This window comes from Leptodactylus fuscus, chromosome 4 (assembly GCF_031893055.1).
Source record: "Leptodactylus fuscus isolate aLepFus1 chromosome 4, aLepFus1.hap2, whole genome shotgun sequence".
Taxonomy (NCBI): domain Eukaryota; kingdom Metazoa; phylum Chordata; class Amphibia; order Anura; family Leptodactylidae; genus Leptodactylus; species Leptodactylus fuscus.
Window position 1 is genome coordinate 64,296,775 of NC_134268.1, and position 23,088 is coordinate 64,319,862.

The 23,088-nt window shown below is 45.6% G+C and overlaps 1 protein-coding gene across 1 annotated transcript; it reads right to left on the bottom strand.

The window, feature by feature from the left end:
* Positions 1 to 468: 468 nt before the first annotated feature.
* On the bottom strand, positions 469 to 21,288 carry TTR (transthyretin). Its single transcript, XM_075271966.1, has 7 exons — positions 21,234 to 21,288; positions 20,094 to 20,165; positions 18,368 to 18,530; positions 4,804 to 4,897; positions 2,966 to 3,111; positions 1,395 to 1,530; positions 469 to 674 (listed from the first exon to the last, which is right to left on the bottom strand). Exons 1-7 carry the CDS (start codon positions 21,286 to 21,288, stop codon positions 558 to 560), a joined length of 783 nt encoding a protein of 260 aa, XP_075128067.1. The 3' UTR covers positions 469 to 557.
* Between the last annotated feature and the right edge of the window lie 1,800 nt (positions 21,289 to 23,088).

Genomic DNA, 23,088 nt, shown 5'->3' on the forward strand with positions numbered 1-23,088 from the left:
TGCTAGTAGACCAGGGAAGCTCAGTGTGCCCAGACTGGCCATCAGGGCCAGTGTTGTCCTCTTCATGACAAGTCCTGTGACCTGAGTGTCTGCCGAGTTGTGCATATCCTTAAAGGGTAACTATATCTTTATTCATTTTTTCATAAATTTATAGTGCAGGTAAAGGGAACAAACTTTGCAATATAATTTATTACAGAAAAGTGCCTGTTTCTTCACTTATCTGCCTCCTTCTACCTCTGATCTGTACAATGGACGTCTATGGAGAGTGGAGGGAGGAGGAAAAGGAAAGCTCCTTGAAGCAGAGAAGCATCTGTGCCATAGAGTGACACAAGCGGCATGAAATAATATCTTATAAGTTAGAGCTGTAACTAGAATACACATGTAAAAGCCATTAAATGTTAAATGTCTATAAGAAAACTTTATTTAAAACTGAGGTGAACATATGGACATCAGGTTGTTTCACAAAGATAAAAAAAAAATAACATTACCTACAAAATGTCATGTAATATGTGCGTATAGGTGAAGGCGAGCAGTGGGGACTAGGTTAAGCGTATAGGTTATGTATGGGCCTGCACCTGATCACTGACCACAGCAGTTGTGGAGAATGAGTAAGGAGTGAGGAGGACGGCAATGGTGTAATGGCGATGGCCGGCGTCATTAGCAGTAAACACCACCTAGGATACAAGTAATACATATTAAGTGTTAGAGGGGAATACAAGCAGGTTATTGTTATACCTAATATACTGTTATGTTCTGTGCACTACATGACAGCTGCAGATGTATCCACTGAGGCTCCATCTTGTATACTGTACTCACTGGCTCACGAGTCATATGTGGCTTTAATGCCCCCTACATGTGGATCCCCAGGTGGTGACGACTATTGCTCCCTGGGATGTCATAATATTACTCAAAGAGAACCTTTCATCAGATCTGGCACAGGCAGTTCCATATACGGCTGGAAAGCCGACAGTGCGATGAATTCAGCGCACTATCAGCTTTCCCGATCTGTGCCCCGGGTAAAGCGCTATCAGTCCCGGTACCGTAGCACTGTACAGTCAAAAGGATGTTTCTGACAATCAGCCAGGAACGTCCTTCCCCACAGCAGCGTCTATAGCGCAGTACAGTGTGAGCGCGGAGGAACGCCCCCCCCCCCCCTCTCTGCTCACAGTGCTTGTCTATAGACAGTTCTCATCGTATCAGTACCACATGACAAATAACCATATGTTTTCTAGGAACACATCCCTGGCCTTGAGGGTTCTCTTAAATACTGCCTTGTATATTGAGTATTACAGACTTTTCCTCCACTTGTACTCAGTTCAGTTGAGTTTACTCATAGAAAACCCTCATGTTTTATGTTTACATTAATATTGTCCCTATGTATACTATATACTTACATCCACATATTCATGGAATGGTGAAAGGCCAAGCTTGGTCCAAAAACGCTTGGTTGAAAGTTCCAGTTTATAAACTCCTTCAACAAAAGTTTCTTCGCTGACCAGATTATGGACCTCTCCTTCTTCAGATGTTACCCTTTAAACATAAAAACATACAATTATTTTCTTATCAGGTTTCTTAGCATTCAGCAACAAGATCCTAGCTAATACTAGCATTGAAAGTCATTTGTTATTTATGACCTCCTATACACACACATATATGGTCCAGAACATCCGGATCATATATTGTCCGTATTGTATGTGCTGAATCTGGTTCAGAAGTCCAGACTTCCAGCATCATAGTAGGAGTCCCTGCCTCCCTATGGCTCCTGTGTCCCATGCTTTATATTGTAAATTAAATGTTAGAATGCTCTACTATAACCTTATAACCAATGAGTAAAATATAAATAAGGGCTCGTTCACATCTGCGTCCGGTCTCCGTTTATACAGGTTTCCATTTCCTGCCCGATACTGGGCAGGAGATGGAAACCTGCAGGCATTTTTCAAACCCATTCATTTGAATGGGTTTGAAAAGTGTCTGGCTGTGAGCGCCCGTGACCATTTTATGCTCTCCGTGGCAAAACCGTTTTTTGGGTTTTTTTTTTAACCGGAAACAAAGTTGGTCATGCAGTACTCTATGTCCGGTTTAAAAACACTGGTTTCGCCGCGGAGAGCATAAAACGCTCACGGGCACTCATGGCCGGACCCGGTCTGACAGGTTTCCGTCTTCTGTCAGCAGAGGACGGAAACCTGAGTACAGAGACCAAACGCTGGTGTGAACCTAGCGTAAATGAATAAACAAATACATAAATAAATAAATAAATGCATAAAAAATGACAATATAAAATGAAATGAAATAAAAAAAGAATACAATTACCGCACCCACATCACAGGTTCTAGCCGGAAAATACAAAACTACATAAAAAAAATCTTTATATAATTGAGAGGAAAACTATTTGAAAAAAATTTAGCTGTTAAAAAAACAAACAAAGAAATATGTGAAAAACTGACTTTACTCCCCCAAAAATAAAAATTAATTAAAAAGTAAACCCAATCGATAACAAAAAATAAATAAAACACAAAAATGATTTGAATAACCTGAAAGAGTTGTAACCTTCAAAGATGCATGTATCAAAAATCCTGAAAATATGTCTGGTCATGAAGTGGTTAAAGCAACATGGCTTACAAGGGGAAACTTCTTTTAACTGCATAAAGTGATTTAACCAGAAAGATTTATCCTCCAAACTGGTGAAATTAAGAGGACTGCAATGGTAGCAGCTCCACCAAGTCATTCCTATAAATGATACAATGTAGCTGGGGAACTTGTTACAGAATGTGCTTTGGGGCCCAAGTTACGTCGTTGAGTCTGGAAACTTGGGTGATATCTTCTATAGGAGCTGTAATGGTAATGCTGTTTCCTGATCTTATTCTTAGAAGGGTAAAATTGTGAGTAAGGACATTTCAACAGAATTGTTAGACAAAGCAGATCTTTATTACCAAATCTCCATTTTGTGCTCACTTGTCAGCGTTACCTTGTAGCTAGCAGATCCCAGCTCTTGTTCTCCGTCTGCTTGTAAACCTTGACGCTCAGTTTAGCTGCTGGGATTCCTCTCACAGCATCCAGTACTTTGACCATTAGTGCACACTTAGAATAAGCTTCTCCGTGTGAGCCATTTACCTTTAGATACGAAGAACAAATGTGACTTACTGTGTCCTGTGGTCTATGGACATACACGTACATATACGTTTTTAGAAAGTAAGACGTCCAGCACCATCTCAGAGGAAACTAAGTATTACACAATGTCCCTTCATATCAATGTGTTAGCTGTCTGTTCTCCATAGTGAGAGCAGCTCTATTTAACTGCTCTCCCCTCGGAGCAAGAAATAAGGCTCCAGGGGACCCATCTCTATTTATGTAGAATTTCCCAATAAAGTATATGAAAATGAGCTTTGTAAACTAGACAACCCCTCTAAATTCTTTGTGATACCCCTATACAGATCTAGCCCTCGGTGCTCATAGAAGGTGTCAGTCTGTTTCCCTACAAAGGTGAATAGGTAGACCAACATAGGCCACACTAGGAATCATCTGAATCCAGCATCAAATATATACATAGTATTTGGAGACATTGTCAGAATTTACCAAGACAATGGAGTACAAAGCCACATACACAGACTTAGTACATTGGAACACGTGGCACTGAGGTTCTTCATTACAGACTGGGATTACACATATTTGCCTACATATGGTACTAGATTGTTCCCATGTTGCACTGCTTCAAGGAGAAAATACGGTAAGGGAAGGATCATGTTATGATTTTTTATTCTTATGGGTTTAATATGAATCAGTAAGAAAAGCCTCCATATTTCATAGATTTTTCCATGAGTCCTGTACTTATCTACATAGTATCAGTCTGCAGCATGGTCTTGAGCATGGACAATATAACATTCTACAAAATGATCTGGCAAATAAGAATCCCATTGATAACACTGTCCCTCTGACAACAGTAATAAACTAACCTTCACTAGACGACCATGTGTTGCGTGTGTGTAGTACTGATCTACATAGGATCAGTCTGCAATATGGCATTGAGCATGACTAATGTAATTTTACAAAATGATGTTGCAAATATACGTCACATTGATAACTATTCCACTATACTGGGTGTGATCAGGGCATTACTTGACTCCTGGGTAGTATCCTGCAGTATACAGCAATTCCCTCCAATTCCTTTCCTAAGTTACCCCTTTAATTTCATATATAATTTGTATATAATGAATGCCAGTTAGGGCTCGTTCACATCTGCGTTGCCCTCTCCGTTGTGCAGGTTTCCGTTTCCTGCATGAAACAGAGCAGGATACGGAAACCTGCAGGAGACTTTCTCACCCATTCAAATGAAGCTGTCCGGCCGTGAGCGGCGGTGAGCGTTTTGCGCTCTCCGCCGCGAAACCGGGTTTTATAATCCGGACACAGAGTCGGACATGCAGTATTCTGTGTCAGGATTAAAAAATCTGGTTTCGCGGCGGAGAGCATAAAATGCTCACTGCCGCTCACGGCCGGACCCAGTCTGTGCTTTGCGTCTTCTGGCATGCAGAAGACGGAAAGCACAGAACGGAGACCAGAACGCAGGTGTGAACGGAATAGGTTCTCCTCAAGCACAGAAGATACACAGTATATACAGATAGTAAAAAAGAAGAAACCTAAGATCTTGTGTTCATGTGCACCTGTAAAGCCTAGCATGTCATTCATTTCATCCCATACAATGACCACTCAATATCATTAGTTGCAGAATAACAGGATTCAGTGTTAGGCTTCATTCCACTGGACACAACATATAAGGTACAAACATTAGGACAAATTTGCTTGACTCACCCACTGGATCGTATCAGAGAAAACAAGAACTGCAGTCAATATGGCAAGGACTTTAAAACAAGTCATCTTGTCTGATATCAAAGAAAACCAATCACTAGAATGGAGAATGTATGGAAAATCCAGAGGAAAGGTGCAAATCAATACCTATATAAAGGCTAACCTGCTGATTCAGGTTATTGACTTAGCAAATAAGAAGAAAATAAGTAACCCATACAAAGCTCATGTTTGTAGAGATTAGACATAAGAAGAAATTCGATTGGACTGTGTTATAAGTTCAGTTTTTTATTTTAGATTTTTATTATTGACTTGACTATTATGCAACAAATATGCCAAAATCTAAAAAAAAAATACAATCCTAAGGTCAGATCAGAGCTGAAGGCATAGCTGGCTATAGAGTAGCCTGGATCCCATAGCAAAGTAAAATGGGCTGATTCCGGGTAGTTAATGCCCTAATTCCATCCTACATAGTTAGGGTGCATTCACACTGAGTAAACGCTAGCTTATTTTGTAGAGTAAAATTACACTTGTAAATTTTGCTATCCCATTGACTTCAATGATATTTTTTTACAACTGTAGAAATACGCCTGTAAAAAATACGCCTGTAAAAAATACGCCTGTAAAAATACGCCTGTAAAATATCATTGAAGTCAATGGGATAGCAAAATTTACAAGTGTAATTTTACTCTACAAAATAAGCTAGCGTTTACTCAGTGTGAATGCACCCTTACATAGTAGATGAGGTTGGATGAAGACATCAGTCCATCAAGTCCAACCTATAACCCTACAATCCCTACAGTGCTGATCCAGAGGAAGGCAAAAAAAAACTTGGCTTATGCCAATTAACCCATTTCCTTCCTGACTCCAATCTGGCAGTCAATATAAAACCCTGGATCAACATATCCTTAATCCTAGTAACTGGACAGATGCTTGTTGAACTTCCTACCAACAAAATGTCCATTTTGGGTTTTGGTTGCTTTTCCATTCTTTTTTTTTTTTTTAACTAATATAAAGGTCCCTATAGAGAAGAGGTGTTTTGCAGGTCTACAATGCCTAAGGAGAAGGGTATTATGAAGGAATTATTATGGGGAAACCTGATCTTGGACCCATTATTTCATGAGCCATATAGAGGTCTTTCCTTAGGGCTGTCCTTATGGTATGCATGCTCTTCGGTTAATAGCCGGTCCGCCACTCTAGCCAGTATACTCCATATTAGTTAATAATCAGACAGTGACATGAATGTATTTGGAAGGTGACTGTATATCATCTTCATCATCCAGGTTGATATTTGTCCTATTTTAATAGATATTGGAAACCTGCACAAGGAACTTGCTGCATTAGTTGCAAACGGTACATGCAAATGGTATGAGGACACCAAGTTCCCCTTTTATGGGTGGTTAGGGATATGTTGGTGTCAAGCAATGGGCCTAATTTTTAATTTTTCTATGGAGCCTTCTATGCACAGGTCCTAGGAAATTATTACACCAGGTTATTACATCTCCTTTCTGTCTCCAGCTTTTAACATCTAGATCAGAACTGATCGCAACACCTGGTGTGGGTGACAGGAAGAAAATTCTGAACTTTTAAGATACACTTAAAGGGATTCTATTATTAAAAACCTTTTTTTCTGTGGATAAAACGTTGGAATAGACTTTAGAAAGGCTATTCGTCTCTTACCTTTAGATGTGATCTCCGCCGCGCCGTTACTTAGAAATACAGATTTTTACCGGTATGTAAATTAGTTATCTCGCAGCGATGGGGGCGGGCCCCAGCGCTGAAAATGCGATGAAGTCGTCCCCACTGCTGCTCGAGAACAGGCTCCAGCGACGCCTCTATCTTCTGCTGGATCCTTCCCTTCTTTCCTCATCTTTCTTCGGCGGTGTCACCTCCGATGCCTGCGCAGTTGGCTCTGCCAGTGAGACACTAGTAGAGCCGACTGCACATGCGCACAATTGCAGCCTCGGAACTATGGCCACCGGCCGGCATGCGCAGTCGGCTCTACTAGTGTCTCACTAGCAGGGCCAACTCCGCAAGCGTCGGAGGTGACGCCGCCGAAGAAAGAAGGGGAGGATCCAGCAGAAGATAGAGGCGTCGCAGGATCCTGTTCTCGAGCAGCAGTGGGGACACCCTCATCTCATTTTCAGCGCTGGCACCCGCCTCCATCGCTGCGAGAGAACTAATTTACATACCGGTAAAAATCAGTATTTCTAAGGAACGGCGCGGCGGAGACCACATCTAAAGGTAAGAGACGAATAGCCTTTCTAAAGGCTATTCTGATGTCTTATCCACAGAAAAAAGGTTTTTAATGGTAGAATCCCTTTAATATAAATAATATGAGATTACCATAGATGACAGCTGCAATCCCTCATAGGTACAACCTAACCACCACAAGTGATATATCACAGTCATGGCCAAAAGTTTTGAGACAGAGTAAAATGTTGCATTTCATAAACTTTGCTGCTTCATTGGTTTTAGATCTTGTAGTCAGTTGTGTCTATGGTTACTGAAGTACAATTCTAAGCATTTCCTAAGTTTCTAAACTGTTATTGACCCATACACACGTGGACAAAATTGTTAGTACCCCTCCTTTATTGAAATAAAAATTCTATGAGAATGAACAAATTGAAGTCAGACATTTCTTTTCACTTCAACAAAATAAAAATAAAAAAACCCGTCATGAAACAGGCCTGGACAGAAATGATGGAACCCCTGAAAATAATGTGACCAAAGGGACATGTTACATCAAGGTGTGTCCACCACAGGTGCCTAAAATCTTGTAATCAGTCAGTGGGCCTGTATATAGGGCTGCAGATAGTCCCTGTGCTGTTTGGTGTCATGGTGTGTACCTCACTCAACATGGACCAGAGGAAGCGAAGGAAAGAATTGTCTCAGGATCTTAGAAAGAAAATTATAGACAAGCATGTTACAGGTCAAGGTTATAAGACCATCTCCAAGCAGATAGATATTCCTGTGACTACTGTTGCACATATTATTCAGAAATGTAAGATCTAAGGGACTGTAGCCAATCTCCCTGTACGTGGGCCTGGAAAATTAGTGACAAATTAAAAAGATGGATAATACGGATGGTAACAAAAGAGCCCAGAAAAAAAAAGAGCCCACTGTCCCTGCTGCTTTGCTGCATTTGGCAAAAGGTGTCTTGAATCTGTGCAGGGTACAATGAAATCTCAAGACTATCAAGGGATTCTAGAGAGAAATGTGCTGCCCATGGGTCTTATATCAGGATAATGATCCAACACACAGCTAAAAACACCCAAGAATGGCTAAGAGGAAAACACTGGACTATTCTGTAATGGCCTTCTATGAGCCCTGACCTAAATCCTATTGAGCATCTTTGGAAGGAGCTGAAGCACCCTTCAAACCCGAGACAACTGGAGCAGTTTGCTCATAAGTAGAGATGAGCGAACAGTGTTCTATCGAACTCATGTTCGATCGGATATTAGGCTGTTCGGCATGTTCGAATCGAATCGAACACCGCGTGGTAAAGTGTGCCATTACTCGATTCCCCTCCCACCTTCCCTGGCGCCTTTTTTGCTCCAATAACAGCGCAGGGTAGGTGGGACAGGAACTACGACACCGGTGACGTTGAGAAAAGTAGGCAAAACCCATTGGCTGCCGAAAACATGTGACCTCTAATTTAAAAGAACAGCGCCGCCCAGGTTCGCGTCATTCTGAGCTTGCAATTCACCGAGGACGGAGGTTTCCGTCCAGCTAGCTAGGGCTTAGATTCTGGGTAGGCAGGGACAGGCTAGGATAGGAAGGAGAAGACAACCACAACAGCTCTTGTAAGAGCTAAATTCCAGGGAGAAGCTTGTCAGTGTAACGTGGCACTGACGGGCTCAATCGCCGCAACCCAGCTTTCCCAGGATCCTGAATGGAATACACTGTCAGTGTATTCCCGTATACCCGATATATACCCCGATACCCGTTCCAACGGTGTGCCCCCCCACCTTCACCCCAGAAATACCCTGCAAGTCCCCTAGCAATAGAATTGGGGCTATATACACCCACAATTTTTACTACTGGTATACAGTGCCATTGTCTGACTGGGAATTCAAAGAATATATTGGGGTTATAAATACCCTCATTTCTTGCTACTGCCATATAGTGCCAGTTTCTGACTGGTAATTCAAAGAATATATTGGGGTTACGTGCACCCACAATTTTTACTACTGGTATACAGTGCCATTGTCTGACTGGGAATTCAAAGAATATATTGGGAATACAAATACCCTCATTTCTTGCTACTGCCATATAGTGCCAGTGTCTGACTGGGAATTCAAAGAATATATTGGGGTTACGTGCACCCACAATTTTTACTACTGGTATACAGTGCCATTGTCTGACTGGGAATTCAAAGAATATATTGGGAATACAAATACCCTCATTTCTTGCTACTGCCATATAGTGCCAGTGTCTGACTGGGAATTCAAAGAATATATTGGGGTTACGTGCACCCACAATTTTTACTACTGGTATACAGTGCCATTGTCTGACTGGGAATTCAAAGAATATATTGGGAATACAAATACCCTCATTTCTTGCTACTGCCATATAGTGCCAGTGTCTGACTGGGAATTCAAAGAATATATTGGGGTTACGTGCACCCACAATTTTTACTACTGGTATACAGTGCCATTGTCTGACTGGGAATTCAAAGAATATATTGGGGTTATAAATACCCTCATTTCTTGCTACTGCCATATAGTGCCAGTTTCTGACTGGTAATTCAAAGAATATATTGTGGTTACGTGCACCCACAATTTTTACTACTGGTATACAGTGCCATTGTCTGACTGGGAATTCAAAGAATATATTGGGGTTACGTGCACCCACAATTTTTACTACTGGTATACAGTGCCATTGTCTGACTGGGAATTCAAAGAATATATTGGGAATACAAATACCCTCATTTCTTGCTACTGCCATATAGTGCCAGTGTCTGACTGGGAATTCAAAGAATATATTGGGGTTACGTGCACCCACAATTTTTACTACTGGTATACAGTGCCATTGTCTGACTGGGAATTCAAAGAATATATTGGGAATACAAATACCCTCATTTCTTGCTACTGCCATATAGTGCCAGTGTCTGACTGGGAATTCAAAGAATATATTGGGGTTACGTGCACCCACAATTTTTACTACTGGTATACAGTGCCATTGTCTGACTGGGAATTCAAAGAATATATTGGGAATACAAATACCCTCATTTCTTGCTACTGCCATATAGTGCCAGTTTCTGACTGGTAATTCAAATAATATATTGGGGTTACGTGCACCCACAATTTTTACTACTGGTATACAGTGCCATTGTCTGACTGGGAATTCAAAGAATATATTGGGAATACAAATACCCTCATTTCTTGCTACTGCCATATAGTGCCAGTTTCTGACTGGTAATTCAAAGAATATATTGGGGTTACGTGCACCCACAATTTTTACTACTGGTATACAGTGCCAATTTCTAACTAGGAATTCAAAATGCGCAAGGCTCCCGGAAAGGGACGTGGACGAGGCCGTGGGCGAGGTCGGGGGAATGGTTCTGGGGAGCAAGGTAGCAGTGAAGCCACAGGGCGTCCCGTGCCTACTCCTGTGGGGCAGCAAGCATTGCGCCACTCCACAGTGCCAGGGTTGCTTGCCACATTAACTAAACTGCAGGGTACAAACCTTAGTAGGCCCGAGAACCAGGAACAGGTCTTGCAATGGCTGTCAGAGAACGCTTACAGCACATTGTCCAGCAGCCAGTCAGACTCTGCCTCCTCTCCTCCTATTACCCAACAGTCTTGTCTTCCTTCCTCCCAAAATTCCGAAGCTTTACAGAACAATAACCCAAACTGTCCCTGCTCCCCAGAGCTGTTCTCCGCTCCTTTCATTGTCCCTCAACCTGCCTCTCCACGTCACGATTCCACGAACCTAACAGAGGAGCATCTGTGTCCAGATGCTCAAACACTAGAGTCTCCTCCATCTCCGTTCGATTTGGTGGTGGATGACCAGCAACCCACCCTCATCGACGATGATGTGACGCAGTTGCCGTCAGGGCATCCAGTTGACCGGCGCATTGTGCGGGAGGAGGAGATGAGACAGGAGTTGGAAGAGGAAGTGGTGGATGATGAGGACACTGACCCGACCTGGACAGGGGGGATGTCAAGCGGGGAAAGTAGTGTGGATGTTGAGGCAGGTGCAGCACCAAAAAGGGTAGCTAGAGGCAGAGGCAGAGGTCAGCAGCTTAGGCGAAGCCAGGCCACACCCGGAATCTCCCAAGATGTTCCAGTTCGTACCCAGCCCCGAAAAACTCCCACCTCGAGGGCACGTTTCTCGAAGGTGTGGAGTTTTTTCAAGGAATGCGCCGAGGACAGATATAGTGTTGTCTGCACAATTTGCCTCTCGAAATTGATTAGGGGCTCTGAGAAGAGCAACCTGTCCACCACTTCAATGCGCCGTCATTTGGAATCCAAGCACTGGAATCAGTGGCAGGCAGCAACGGCAGGACAAAGGCCGCCTGCCGTTCACGCCACTGCCACTGCCTCTGCCACTGCCTCTGCCTCTGCCACTGCCACTGCTGACTGTGCTGGCGATGCACTCCAGAGGACGAGCCAGGACACCACTTCATCTGCCTCCGCCACTTTGTTGACTTCTACCTCATCCTCCCCTGGTCCTGTCTTATCGCCTTCTCCTGCACCATCAAAGGCACCATCAGGCGTTTCTTTACAACAACCCACCATCTCTCAGACATTGGAGCGGCGGCAGAAATACACTGCTAACCACCCACACGCGCAAGCCTTGAACGCCAACATCGCTAAACTGCTGGCCCAGGAGATGTTGGCGTTCCGGCTTGTTGAAACTCCCGCCTTCCTGGACCTGATGGCAACTGCGGCACCTCGCTATGCCGTCCCTAGCCGTCACTACTTCTCCCGGTGTGCCGTCCCCGCCTTGCACCAGCACGTGTCACTCAACATCAGGCGGGCCCTTAGTTCCGCGCTTTGCACAAAGGTCCACTTGACCACCGACGCGTGGACAAGTGCATGCGGACAGGGACGCTACATTTCACTGACGGCACACTGGGTGAATGTAGTTGAGGCTGGGACTGCTTCCCAAACTGGCCCAGTGTACCTCGTCTCCCCGCCTAACATTCCTGGCAGGGACACGAGAAGAACACCCCCCTCCTCCTCCTCCTCTACCGCCTCCTCCTCCGCCACCGCCTCCTCCTCCGCCACCGCCTCCTCCTCCGCTGTTAGATTGACCCCAGCTACGAGTTGGAAACGTTGCAGCACTGGCGTTGGTAGACGTCAGCAGGCTGTGCTGAAGCTGATCAGCTTGGGGGACAGACAGCACACTGCCTCCGAGGTGAGGGATGCCCTCCTCGATGAGACGGCAATATGGTTTGAGCCGCTGCACCTGGGCCCAGGCATGGTCGTTTGTGATAACGGCCGGAACCTGGTAGCAGCTCTGGAGCTTGCCGGACTCCAACATGTTCCATGCCTGGCCCACGTCTTCAACCTAGTGGTGCAACGTTTCCTAAAGAGCTACCCCAATGTTCCAGAGCTACTGGTGAAAGTGCGGCGCATGTGCGCCCACTTTCGCAAGTCGACAGTAGCCGCTGCTAGCTTAAAATCTCTCCAGCAACGCCTGCATGTGCCACAACACCGGCTTTTGTGCGACGTCCCCACACGCTGGAACTCAACGTTTCAGATGTTGAATAGAGTGGTTGAGCAGCAGAGACCTTTGATGGAATACCAGCTACAAAACCCTAGGGTGCCACAAAGTCAGCTGCCTCAGTTTCACATCCATGAGTGGCCATGGATGAGAGACCTTTGTGACATCCTACGGGTCTTTGAGGAGTCCACAAGGAGGGTGAGCTCTGAGGATGCGATGGTGAGCCTTACAATCCCGCTCTTGTGTGTTCTGAGAGAATCCCTGATTGACATCAGGGATAACTCAGATCACACAGAGGAGTTAGGGATAGCATCCGATCCGTCACAGCTGGAGAGTAGGTCCACACATCTGTCCGCTTCACTGCGTTTAATGGAGGAGGAGGAGGAGGAGGAGGAGGAGGAGGAAGAAGAGTTGTCCGATGATGTGATGGTGATACAGGAGGCTTCCGGGCAACTTCGAATCGTCCCATTGTTGCAGCGCGGATGGGTAGACATGGAGGATGAGGAGGAAATGGAGATTGAACTTTCCGGTGGGGCCAGAGGAGTCATGCCAACTAACACTGTGGCAGACATGGCTGAGTTCATGTTGGGGTGCTTTACAACCGACAAGCGTATTGTCAAAATCATGGAGGACAACCAGTACTGGATCTTTGCTATCCTTGACCCCCGGTATAAAAACAACATCTCGTCTTTTATTCCGGTAGAGGGGAGGGCCAATCGCATCAATGCTTGCCACAGGCAATTGGTGCAGAATATGATGGAGATGTTTCCAGCATGTGACGTTGGCGGCAGGGAGGGCAGTTCCTCCAGTAGGCAACCAAGTTCTCACCGGTCCACACAAACGAGGGGCACACTGTCTAAGGTCTGGGACACCTTGATGGCACCCCCTCGCCAAAGTGCCGCCACGGAGGGTCCTAGTGTCACCAGGCGTGAGAAGTATAGGCGCATGTTGCGGGAATACCTTTCCGACCACAGCCCTGTCCTCTCCGACCCCTCTGCGCCCTACACGTATTGGGTGTCGAAGTTGGACCTGTGGCTTGAACTTGCCCTATATGCCTTGGAGGTGCTGTCCTGTCCTGCCGCCAGCGTCCTATCTGAGAGGGTGTTCAGTGCAGCCGGTGGCATCATCACTGACAAGCGCACCCGTCTGTCAGCTGAGAGTGCCGACCGGCTCACTTTGATAAAAATGAACCACCACTGGATAGAGCCTTCATTTTTGTGCCCACCTGTGTAAAGCACCCCAACATGAAACTCCATGTCTGTACTCAACCTCTCCAATTCCTCCGCATCCTCATACTCATCCACCATAAGCGTTGCACAATTCTGCTAATACTAGGCTCCCTCCAACATGATTTCCCCCAACTCTGCTGGTTAGAGGCTCCCTCCACCCTGATTTCCACCAACTCTGCTGGTTAGAGGCTCCCTCCACCCTGCTTTCCCACAACTCTGCTGGTTAGAGGCTCCCTCCACCATGAATTTGCCCAAACTGGGCTGGTTAGAGGCTCCCTCCACCATGAATTGGTCCAAACTGGGTTTTTTAGAGGCTCCCTCCACCATGAATTGGTCCAAACTGGGCTGTTTAGCGGCTCCCTCCACCATTAATTGGTCCAAACTGGGCTGGTTAGAGGCTCCCTCCACCATGAATTTGCCCAAACTGGGCTGTTTAGAGGCTCCCTCCACCATGAATTTGCCCAAACTGGGCTGGTTAGAGGCTCCCTCCACCATGAATTGGTCCAAACTGGGGTTTTTAGAGGCTCCCTCCACCATGAATTGGTCCAAACTTGGCTGTTTAGAGGCTCCCTCCACCATGAATTGGTCCAAACTGGGGTGGTTAGAGGCTCCCTCCACCATTAATTGGTCCAAACTGGGCTGGTTAGAGGCTCCCTCCACCATTAATTGGTCCAAACTGGGCTGGTTAGAGGCTCCCTCCACCATTAATTGGTCCAAACTGGGCTGGTTAGAGGCTCCCTCCACCATGAATTTGCCCAAACTGGGCTGTTTAGAGGCTCCCTCCACCATGAATTGGTCCAAACTGGGTTTTTTAGAGGCTCCCTCCACCATGAATTGGTCCAAACTGGGCTGTTTAGAGGCTCCCTCCACCATGAATTTGCCCAAACTGGGCTGTTTAGCGGCTCCCTCCACCATTAATTGGTCCAAACTGGGCTGGTTAGAGGCTCCCTCCACCATGAATTTGCCCAAACTGGGCTGTTTAGAGGCTCCCTCCACCATGAATTTGCCCAAACTGGGCTGGTTAGAGGCTCCCTCCACCATGAATTGGTCCAAACTGGGGTTTTTAGAGGCTCCCTCCACCATGAATTGGTCCAAACTTGGCTGTTTAGAGGCTCCCTCCACCATGAATTGGTTCAAACTGGGCTGTTTAGAGGCTCCCTCCACCATGAATTTGCCCAAACTGGGCTGTTTAGCGGCTCCCTCCACCATTAATTGGTCCAAACTGGGCTGGTTAGAGGCTCCCTCCACAATGAATTTGCCCAAACTGGGCTGTTTAGAGGCTCCCTCCACCATGAATTTGCCCAAACTGGGCTGTTTAGAGGCTCCCTCCACCATGAATTGGTCCAAACTGGGTTTTTTAGAGGCTCCCTCCACCATGAATTGGTCCAAACTGGGCTGTTTAGAGGCTCCCTCCACCATGAATTTGCCCAAACTGGGCTGTTTAGCGGCTCCCTCCACCATTAATTGGTCCAAACTGGGCTGGTTAGAGGCTCCCTCCACCATGAATTTGCCCAAACTGGGCTGTTTAGAGGCTCCCTCCACCATGAATTTGCCCAAACTGGGCTGGTTAGAGGCTCCCTCCACCATGAATTGGTCCAAACTGGGGTTTTTAGAGGCTCCCTCCACCATGAATTGGTCCAAACTTGGCTGTTTAGAGGCTCCCTCCACCATGAATTGGTCCAAACTGGGGTGGTTAGAGGCTCCCTCCACCATTAATTGGTCCAAACTGGGCTGGTTAGAGGCTCCCTCCACCATTAATTGGTCCAAACTGGGCTGGTTAGAGGCTCCCTCCACCATTAATTGGTCCAAACTGGGCTGGTTAGAGGCTCCCTCCACCATGAATTTGCCCAAACTGGGCTGTTTAGAGGCTCCCTCCACCATGAATTGGTCCAAACTGGGTTTTTTAGAGGCTCCCTCCACCATGAATTGGTCCAAACTGGGCTGTTTAGAGGCTCCCTCCACCATGAATTTGCCCAAACTGGGCTGTTTAGCGGCTCCCTCCACCATTAATTGGTCCAAACTGGGCTGGTTAGAGGCTCCCTCCACAATGAATTTGCCCAAACTGGGCTGTTTAGAGGCTCCCTCCACCATGAATTTGCCCAAACTGGGCTGTTTAGAGGCTCCCTCCACCATGAATTGGTCCAAACTGGGTTTTTTAGAGGCTCCCTCCACCATGAATTGGTCCAAACTGGGCTGTTTAGAGGCTCCCTCCACCATGAATTTGCCCAAACTGGGCTGTTTAGCGGCTCCCTCCACCATTAATTGGTCCAAACTGGGCTGGTTAGAGGCTCCCTCCACCATGAATTTGCCCAAACTGGGCTGTTTAGAGGCTCCCTCCACCATGAATTTGCCCAAACTGGGCTGGTTAGAGGCTCCCTCCACCATGAATTGGTCCAAACTGGGGTTTTTAGAGGCTCCCTCCACCATGAATTGGTCCAAACTTGGCTGTTTAGAGGCTCCCTCCACCATGAATTGGTCCAAACTGGGGTGGTTAGAGGCTCCCTCCACCATTAATTGGTCCAAACTGGGCTGGTTAGAGGCTCCCTCCACCATTAATTGGTCCAAACTGGGCTGGTTAGAGGCTCCCTCCACCATTAATTGGTCCAAACTGGGCTGGTTAGAGGCTCCCTCCACCATGAATTTGCCCAAACTGGGCTGTTTAGAGGCTCCCTCCACCATGAATTGGTCCAAACTGGGTTTTTTAGAGGCTCCCTCCACCATGAATTGGTCCAAACTGGGCTGTTTAGAGGCTCCCTCCACCATGAATTTGCCCAAACTGGGCTGTTTAGCGGCTCCCTCCACCATTAATTGGTCCAAACTGGGCTGGTTAGAGGCTCCCTCCACCATGAATTTGCCCAAACTGGGCTGTTTAGAGGCTCCCTCCACCATGAATTTGCCCAAACTGGGCTGGTTAGAGGCTCCCTCCACCATGAATTGGTCCAAACTGGGGTTTTTAGAGGCTCCCTCCACCATGAATTGGTCCAAACTTGGCTGTTTAGAGGCTCCCTCCACCATGAATTGGTCCAAACTGGGGTGGTTAGAGGCTCCCTCCACCATTAATTGGTCCAAACTGGGCTGGTTAGAGGCTCCCTCCACCATTAATTGGTCCAAACTGGGCTGGTTAGAGGCTCCCTCCACCATTAATTGGTCCAAACTGGGCTGGTTAGAGGCTCCCTCCACCATGAATTTGCCCAAACTGGGCTGTTTAGAGGCTCCCTCCACCATGAATTGGTCCAAACTGGGTTTTTTAGAGGCTCCCTCCACCATGAATTGGTCCAAACTGGGCTGTTTAGAGGCTCCCTCCACCATGAATTTGCCCAAACTGGGCTGTTTAGCGGCTCCCTCCACCATTAATTGGTCCAAACTGGGCTGGTTAGAGGCTCCCTCCACCATGAATTTGCCCAAACTGGGCTGTTTAGAGGCTCCCTCCACCATGAATTTGCCCAAACTGGGCTGGTTAGAGGCTCCCTCCACCATGAATTGGTCCAAACTGGGGTTTTTAGAGGCTCCCTCCACCATGAATTGGTCCAAACTTGGCTGTTTAGAGGCTCCCTCCACCATGAATTGGTCCAAACTGGGGTGGTTAGAGGCTCCCTCCACCATTAATTGGTCCAAACTGGGCTGGTTAGAGGCTCCCTCCACCATTAATTGGTCCAAACTGGGCTGGTTAGAGGCTCCCTCCACCATTAATTGGTCCAAACTGGGCTGGTTAGAGGCTCCCTCCACCATTAATTGGTCCAAACTGGGCTGGTTAGAGGCTCCCTCCACCATGAATTTGCCCAAACTGGGCTGGTTAGAGGCTCCCTCCACCATGAATTGGTCCAAACTGGGTTTTTTAGAGGCTCCCTCCACCATGAATTTGCCCAAACTGGGCTGGTTAGAGGCTCCCTCCACCATGAATTTGCCCAAACTGGGCTGGTTAGAGGCTCCCTCCACCATGAATTGGTCCAAACTGGGTTTTTTAGAGGCTCCCTCCACCATGAATTTGCCCACACTGGGCTGGTTAGAGGCTCCCTCCACCATGAATTGGTCCAAACTGGGGTTTTTAGAGGCTCCCTCCACCATGAATTTGCCCAAACTGGGGTGTTTAGAGGCTCCCTCCACCATGAATTTGCCCAAACTCTGCTGGTTAGAGGCTCAATCCACCCTGATTTTCAAAACAAATGTTGGTGCCAACCTCAACTTACTACAAGGGCCAAATTCACTGCTGGTGACAAGCTCTCCTCACTGCAAGTGCCAAATACACATGTTTCAAGGTGTTTTCCTACTGTCAGAGATGTGGTATTGAGTGTGTAAAGTGTGTAGTTGTTAGGCTGTGATGTTGGGGTAATAGAGGGTCTTTGGTGTGTTAGATGCCCCCAGACATGCTTCCCCTGCTGTCCCAGTGTCATTCCAGAGGTGTTGGCATCATTTCCTGGGGTGTCATAGTGGACTTGGTGACCCTCCAGACACGGATTTGGGTTTCCCCCTTAACGAGTATCTGTTCCCCATAGACTATAATGGGGTTCGAAACCCATTCGAACACACGAACATTGAGCGGCTGTTCGAATCGAATTTCGAACCTCGAACATTTTAGTGTTCGCTCATCTCTAATGGGAACCAATTTGTGCCCAGTCAGTGTTTGGAGTTTTTCACAATATCTGTGTCTTTGTTTTTCCACCCACTTTGTGATGATTGACCACAGGTTTTCAATAGGTTTGGGATCTTTGGAGTTTCCTGGCCCAATAATTTCAATGTGTTGTTGATCAAGCAACGTAGTTATCACTGTTTCCTTGTGACGTGGTGCTCCATCAGGCTGGAATAAGCATTGTTCATGACTATACTGCTCTTGGAAGGTTTGGAGAAATATGAGGATGTTTAGATACCATTCTTTATTCATGGCAGTATTCTTATGCAAAAACTAGGGCCCTCTTAGCTCTGTGAGCAGGTTACATGTGCCCACACAGCAGCAGCATGATTCTGCAAGATGATCGTTGATGGGGGCCCCTGCAGTGTGATTTAGAAGATGGGACCCAGGAAGGAATGATAGGGGGTGACGTAGCAATGCACCTAGATGTCATATCAACCGTCCAATGTTTCTAAAGTATATAAAAATAAAATTATTAGATTCTAACATATAAAGTGTATAAATATATATATAATTGTTAGTTTCTAACGACTCATACTTCATATGTAATGAAATACAATAAGTTTTCGGTGACATGCCAGGGTGAGCTAGGGGCCCACTGGACTCATGGGCCAACATGGGGATTTAAATACTCAACAGTCCAAGCCTGACTGCAATGGACCCCTACACGTTACAGCTGGGGATTTCTTGGGAAACCCTGTAATTACTGTTCTATCAAAAAAGGAATGCCCCAAAACATAAACTTCTTTAACTACATCCAGCAGAAATTCTTTCAACTGAGCAGGTACGAAAATATATGAATGTAAAAGATGACTTATTGCAGGCCATTGCCATTAAAGTTTACGATGCCCACGATAACTTAGTTGTTAATCAAACAAAGCATTATCAGATGTACACAGTCCTGCTGGTCAGTAAAGTCTGTTATGGAGAGGGGTATGGCTAAATGGACACATAGGCCAGGCCATGAACTCACAGACATGGGTTCATAGTTCTTCTATACATCCTTGTGTAATACTAGGCACGAGTGATGTAATTTAAATAGAACACTAGTCTTTTTAGTTTCTGCAAGTCATATAATATACTAAAGGCCTTACAGATCTTACAATGAAATTATTTTATACTTACTGAGCAGGGCAATAAGAAGATGTCATAAAATAACAAAAATACAGTAGTTGTCATTTTCTTGGAAATGTACCCTAGATGTAGGGTTGTACCTAGCCAGTCGTAATTAGAAGACAGTGATGGCGAACTTTTTAGAAAATGAGCGCCCAAACAGCAACCCAAAACCGACTAATTTATCGCAAAGTGCAAACGTGGCAATTTAACCTTAATATTGAGGTTTTATTTTAGAAAAAAACAACTCATACATTAACATTCTTTTTCTTAAAAGATGAACAGAATAAGGCCCCTTTCATATGACCATAGTCATGATTGCGTATAATGACATGTCCTATCTTTTTGCGGTCTGAAACAGACCGCAAAAAGACTGAACGTATATATGACTCCATTGAAATGAATGTGTCCATAACTTTCCACAATTGCAGATCCACAATTATGGACAGTAACGGATCCACAAACATGGATGTGTGAATGGGGCGTTACAGAGCTTTCAATGATAAAAACCAGTGTCCCCCACAGAGTACAATCTGTTCCACAGTGGCCATACAGAGTACAATCTGTTCCACAGTGGCCCCTCAGACCCCAGAGTATAATAAGTGGATGCCCAGGGGAGGTGAGTAAAAATAACAAACACTAATACTCACCCTGCCTCACTTCTCCTGGGTATCCTGGCTCTAGCTTCTCCAGCATCCTCTTCAGTCCTTTCGTCCATGTGACTGAGGCAACGCATCCCAGTTCAAACAAGCAGCGCGTTGACTCCCAGGAGAGGTGAGTATAAGTGGTTGGTTGTTTTTTTTTATCACCTCCCCTGGGGAGGCTACTATTGCCAAAGAGCCTGACGGCATGTACATACATCACATAACACCAGGCTCCTTTCCAGTAACAATATGTATAGCGGTCAGACTTTCTCAGGGGTCCAAAGGCCTCTCTACAAAATAAGTGTCACAGCACACACTTTAAAAGCTGTATGAAACGATAATTTTTATTTTACAATTTTTTCTGGGGTATATGTAATCATCGAATTTTCACATCTCAATGTCATGTAATAAAGTATACATTTATACAATGCTCAAACGCAGATCAAAAGACAATGGAACACTAAAGTAAAAGTAACAGTTCTAAGGAAAGGTTTCCAGAACTATTTCAATATAAATTTCAGCACAGCATAATAACCACTGATATATTGTGATGATAAATATCAGGACACACAAAGGGACCTTTTTGCTATTATGTTCTATAAAGTTAACCTTGTATGCACAGCCTTAAATGACGGTGTCCCTTACTGGAACCTACGATTATGGTGGCTGTTAGGACCTACCTACAAACATGTCCCAAGAAGCTTTCTGACATGCCATGTCTCACCCAGTAACAAATGAGGTCATTGGGGATATCGCTGGCAGGACATGGAACAGGCATGACAATAATATGGTCCCAAACAAAATTGGGGCCAAAACCAAGATAAAATTGCATAGCTGCTTGTGTGCAGGCAACCTAAAGTGGACGGCTGGTCTGCAGATGACTGCAGTCACTCTATGCAAAATACAAGACGATAATAATATACTCAACAAGATCAACAAAAGCTAAACAAATAGTAATAAAGGCAAGCCTCATGTAAACATGTAATAAGCAAACAAAACCTGCATAAAAAAAATAGTCATTAATAAAATCATCATGAAAGACAATGCTCATAATAAGACATTGGGGCTACTTAGTAGAGGCTCCTTTACAATAAATGTCAGCCAAGGGGAGGTGTGTAAAAATAATAAAAAAAACCTCATACTTACCTGTCCTGGGCTGAGCATCCACACTGGGACCCTTCCTGATGGTACCTGAGGTCATGCCAGGCATCACATGGGGTGCGCTGATGTAATGATGTCATCACGCCCCATGAGACCACTGGAGTGCAAGACCTCAGACGTAAGACAGAAGAGGATGCCGCAGACATCAGGACGGAGCAAAGCTGCCCCGGAGAGGTGAGACAAGGTGAGTATATGTGTTTATTATTTTTAATCACTTCTTCTGTGCCTCTATTTATTATACTCTGGGGTCTGAAGAGACCCCAGAGTATAATAATAGCACTAGTCCTAGGAGGAGGGCTCTTGGGAGCACATAATATATATATTATATATAATACTGTGTGGGAGTCACTGTGGTGTATTTAACCCCTTCCCGCCGATGGCATTTTTTGATTTTCGTTTTTCGTTTTTGACTCCCCTCCTTCTAAACCCCATAACTTTTTTATTTCTCTGCTCCCAGAGCCATATGAGGTCTTAATTTTTGCGGGACAAATTTTTCTTCATGTTGCTACCATTAATTATTCTGTACAATGTACTGGGAAGCAGGAAAAAAATTCAGAATGGGGTGGATTTGAAGAAAGAATGCATTTCTGCGACTTTCTTACGGGCTTTGGTTTTACGGCGTTCACTGTGCAGCCAAAATGACATGTCCCCTGTATTGTGTGTTTCGGTACGGTTCCAGGGATACCAAATTTATATGGTTTTATTTACATTTTGACCCCTAAAAAAAATTCCAAAACTGTGTTAAAAAATTTTTTTTCTAAAAGTCGCCATATTCCGACGGCCGTAACTTTTTTATACGTAAGTGTACGGGAATGCATAGGGCATCTTTTTTTGCGGGGCCACATCTTTTTTGCATTTATTAGACTCCCTAGGGGTGTTGAACCCCAGGGGGTCTGATCACTAATACAATGCATTACAATGCTAATGCATTGCAATGCATTGCAAAAAATCATCCTTTCTTTTGCAGGCTGCATAGACCAGCCTGCAAAAGAGAGGATTTGCAGACAAGCCTGGGAGCCTGTACAAGGCTCCCAGCTGTCATGGCAACGGGAAGTCGGCCCTGGAGCATGCTCCAGGAGCCGGCGATCCCGGGCAAAATGGCGGTGCCCATGTGCCGCCGGGAAAATGGCGCCTCCGGCTTAAAGCAGTAGACACCCGGCGGCTATGGCGGCCGCCCGGCTCCTGGGCGGTCGCCATAGTTACAGACCCGACATGCGCCGTACTATTACGGCGCATGTCGGGAAGGGGTTAATACTGTTTGGTGGCCATTGTGGAGCAAATAATACTGTTTAGGGCCCACTGTGGAGTACATAATACTGTTTGGGGGCCACTGTGGAGCAGGTAATACTGTTTGGGGCCCACTGTGGAGCAGGTAATACTGCTTGGGGGCCACTGTGGAGCAGGTAACACTGTCACAGTATTGTTTACATGCCAGGTGCTGCGCTGCTCACTTATCATATTCTTGAAAACTGCAGTTGTGGTTACTAAAGCTGTGCCCCTTTCAAGTATCTGAGCTATCACTTCAGCGCCCATAAATGCCACTATCAAGAATTTGTCCTAGGAAAGGGTAGCAGGCCTCAAATAAAAGTTTGCATCGGGCCCACAAGACTTTAGTTACTCCAGTGGGTACAAAGGTGTTTAGCATGAATATCCATGGAGTCTCTTGATGTAGAATCATACGATTCCAATCTTAAAACGGTCCACAAAGCTGCTTACATGTTTCATGGCTCAACCACCCCGGCAAGCATTCCTGAAACATGTAATCTCTAACACCCCTGTCAGAGCTGTTACCCCCGATCATCCACTCCTGAAGACCTCTTATGATTGTACCCAATTGTCA

Excerpts from the sequence above, each read along its gene's own strand:
- TTR (XM_075271966.1), bottom strand. The coding sequence starts at position 21,288 with ATGACCTCAGGTACCATCAGGAAGGGTCCCAGTGTGGATGCTCAGCCC. Across the intron at positions 3,112-4,803 it reads TCTCTGATACGATCCAGTGG|GTAAATGGCTCACACGGAGA; the intron begins GTGAGTCAAGCA and ends TCGTATCTAAAG. Across the intron at positions 1,531-2,965 it reads TGGGATCTGCTAGCTACAAG|GGTAACATCTGAAGAAGGAG; the intron begins GTAACGCTGACA and ends TTATGTTTAAAG.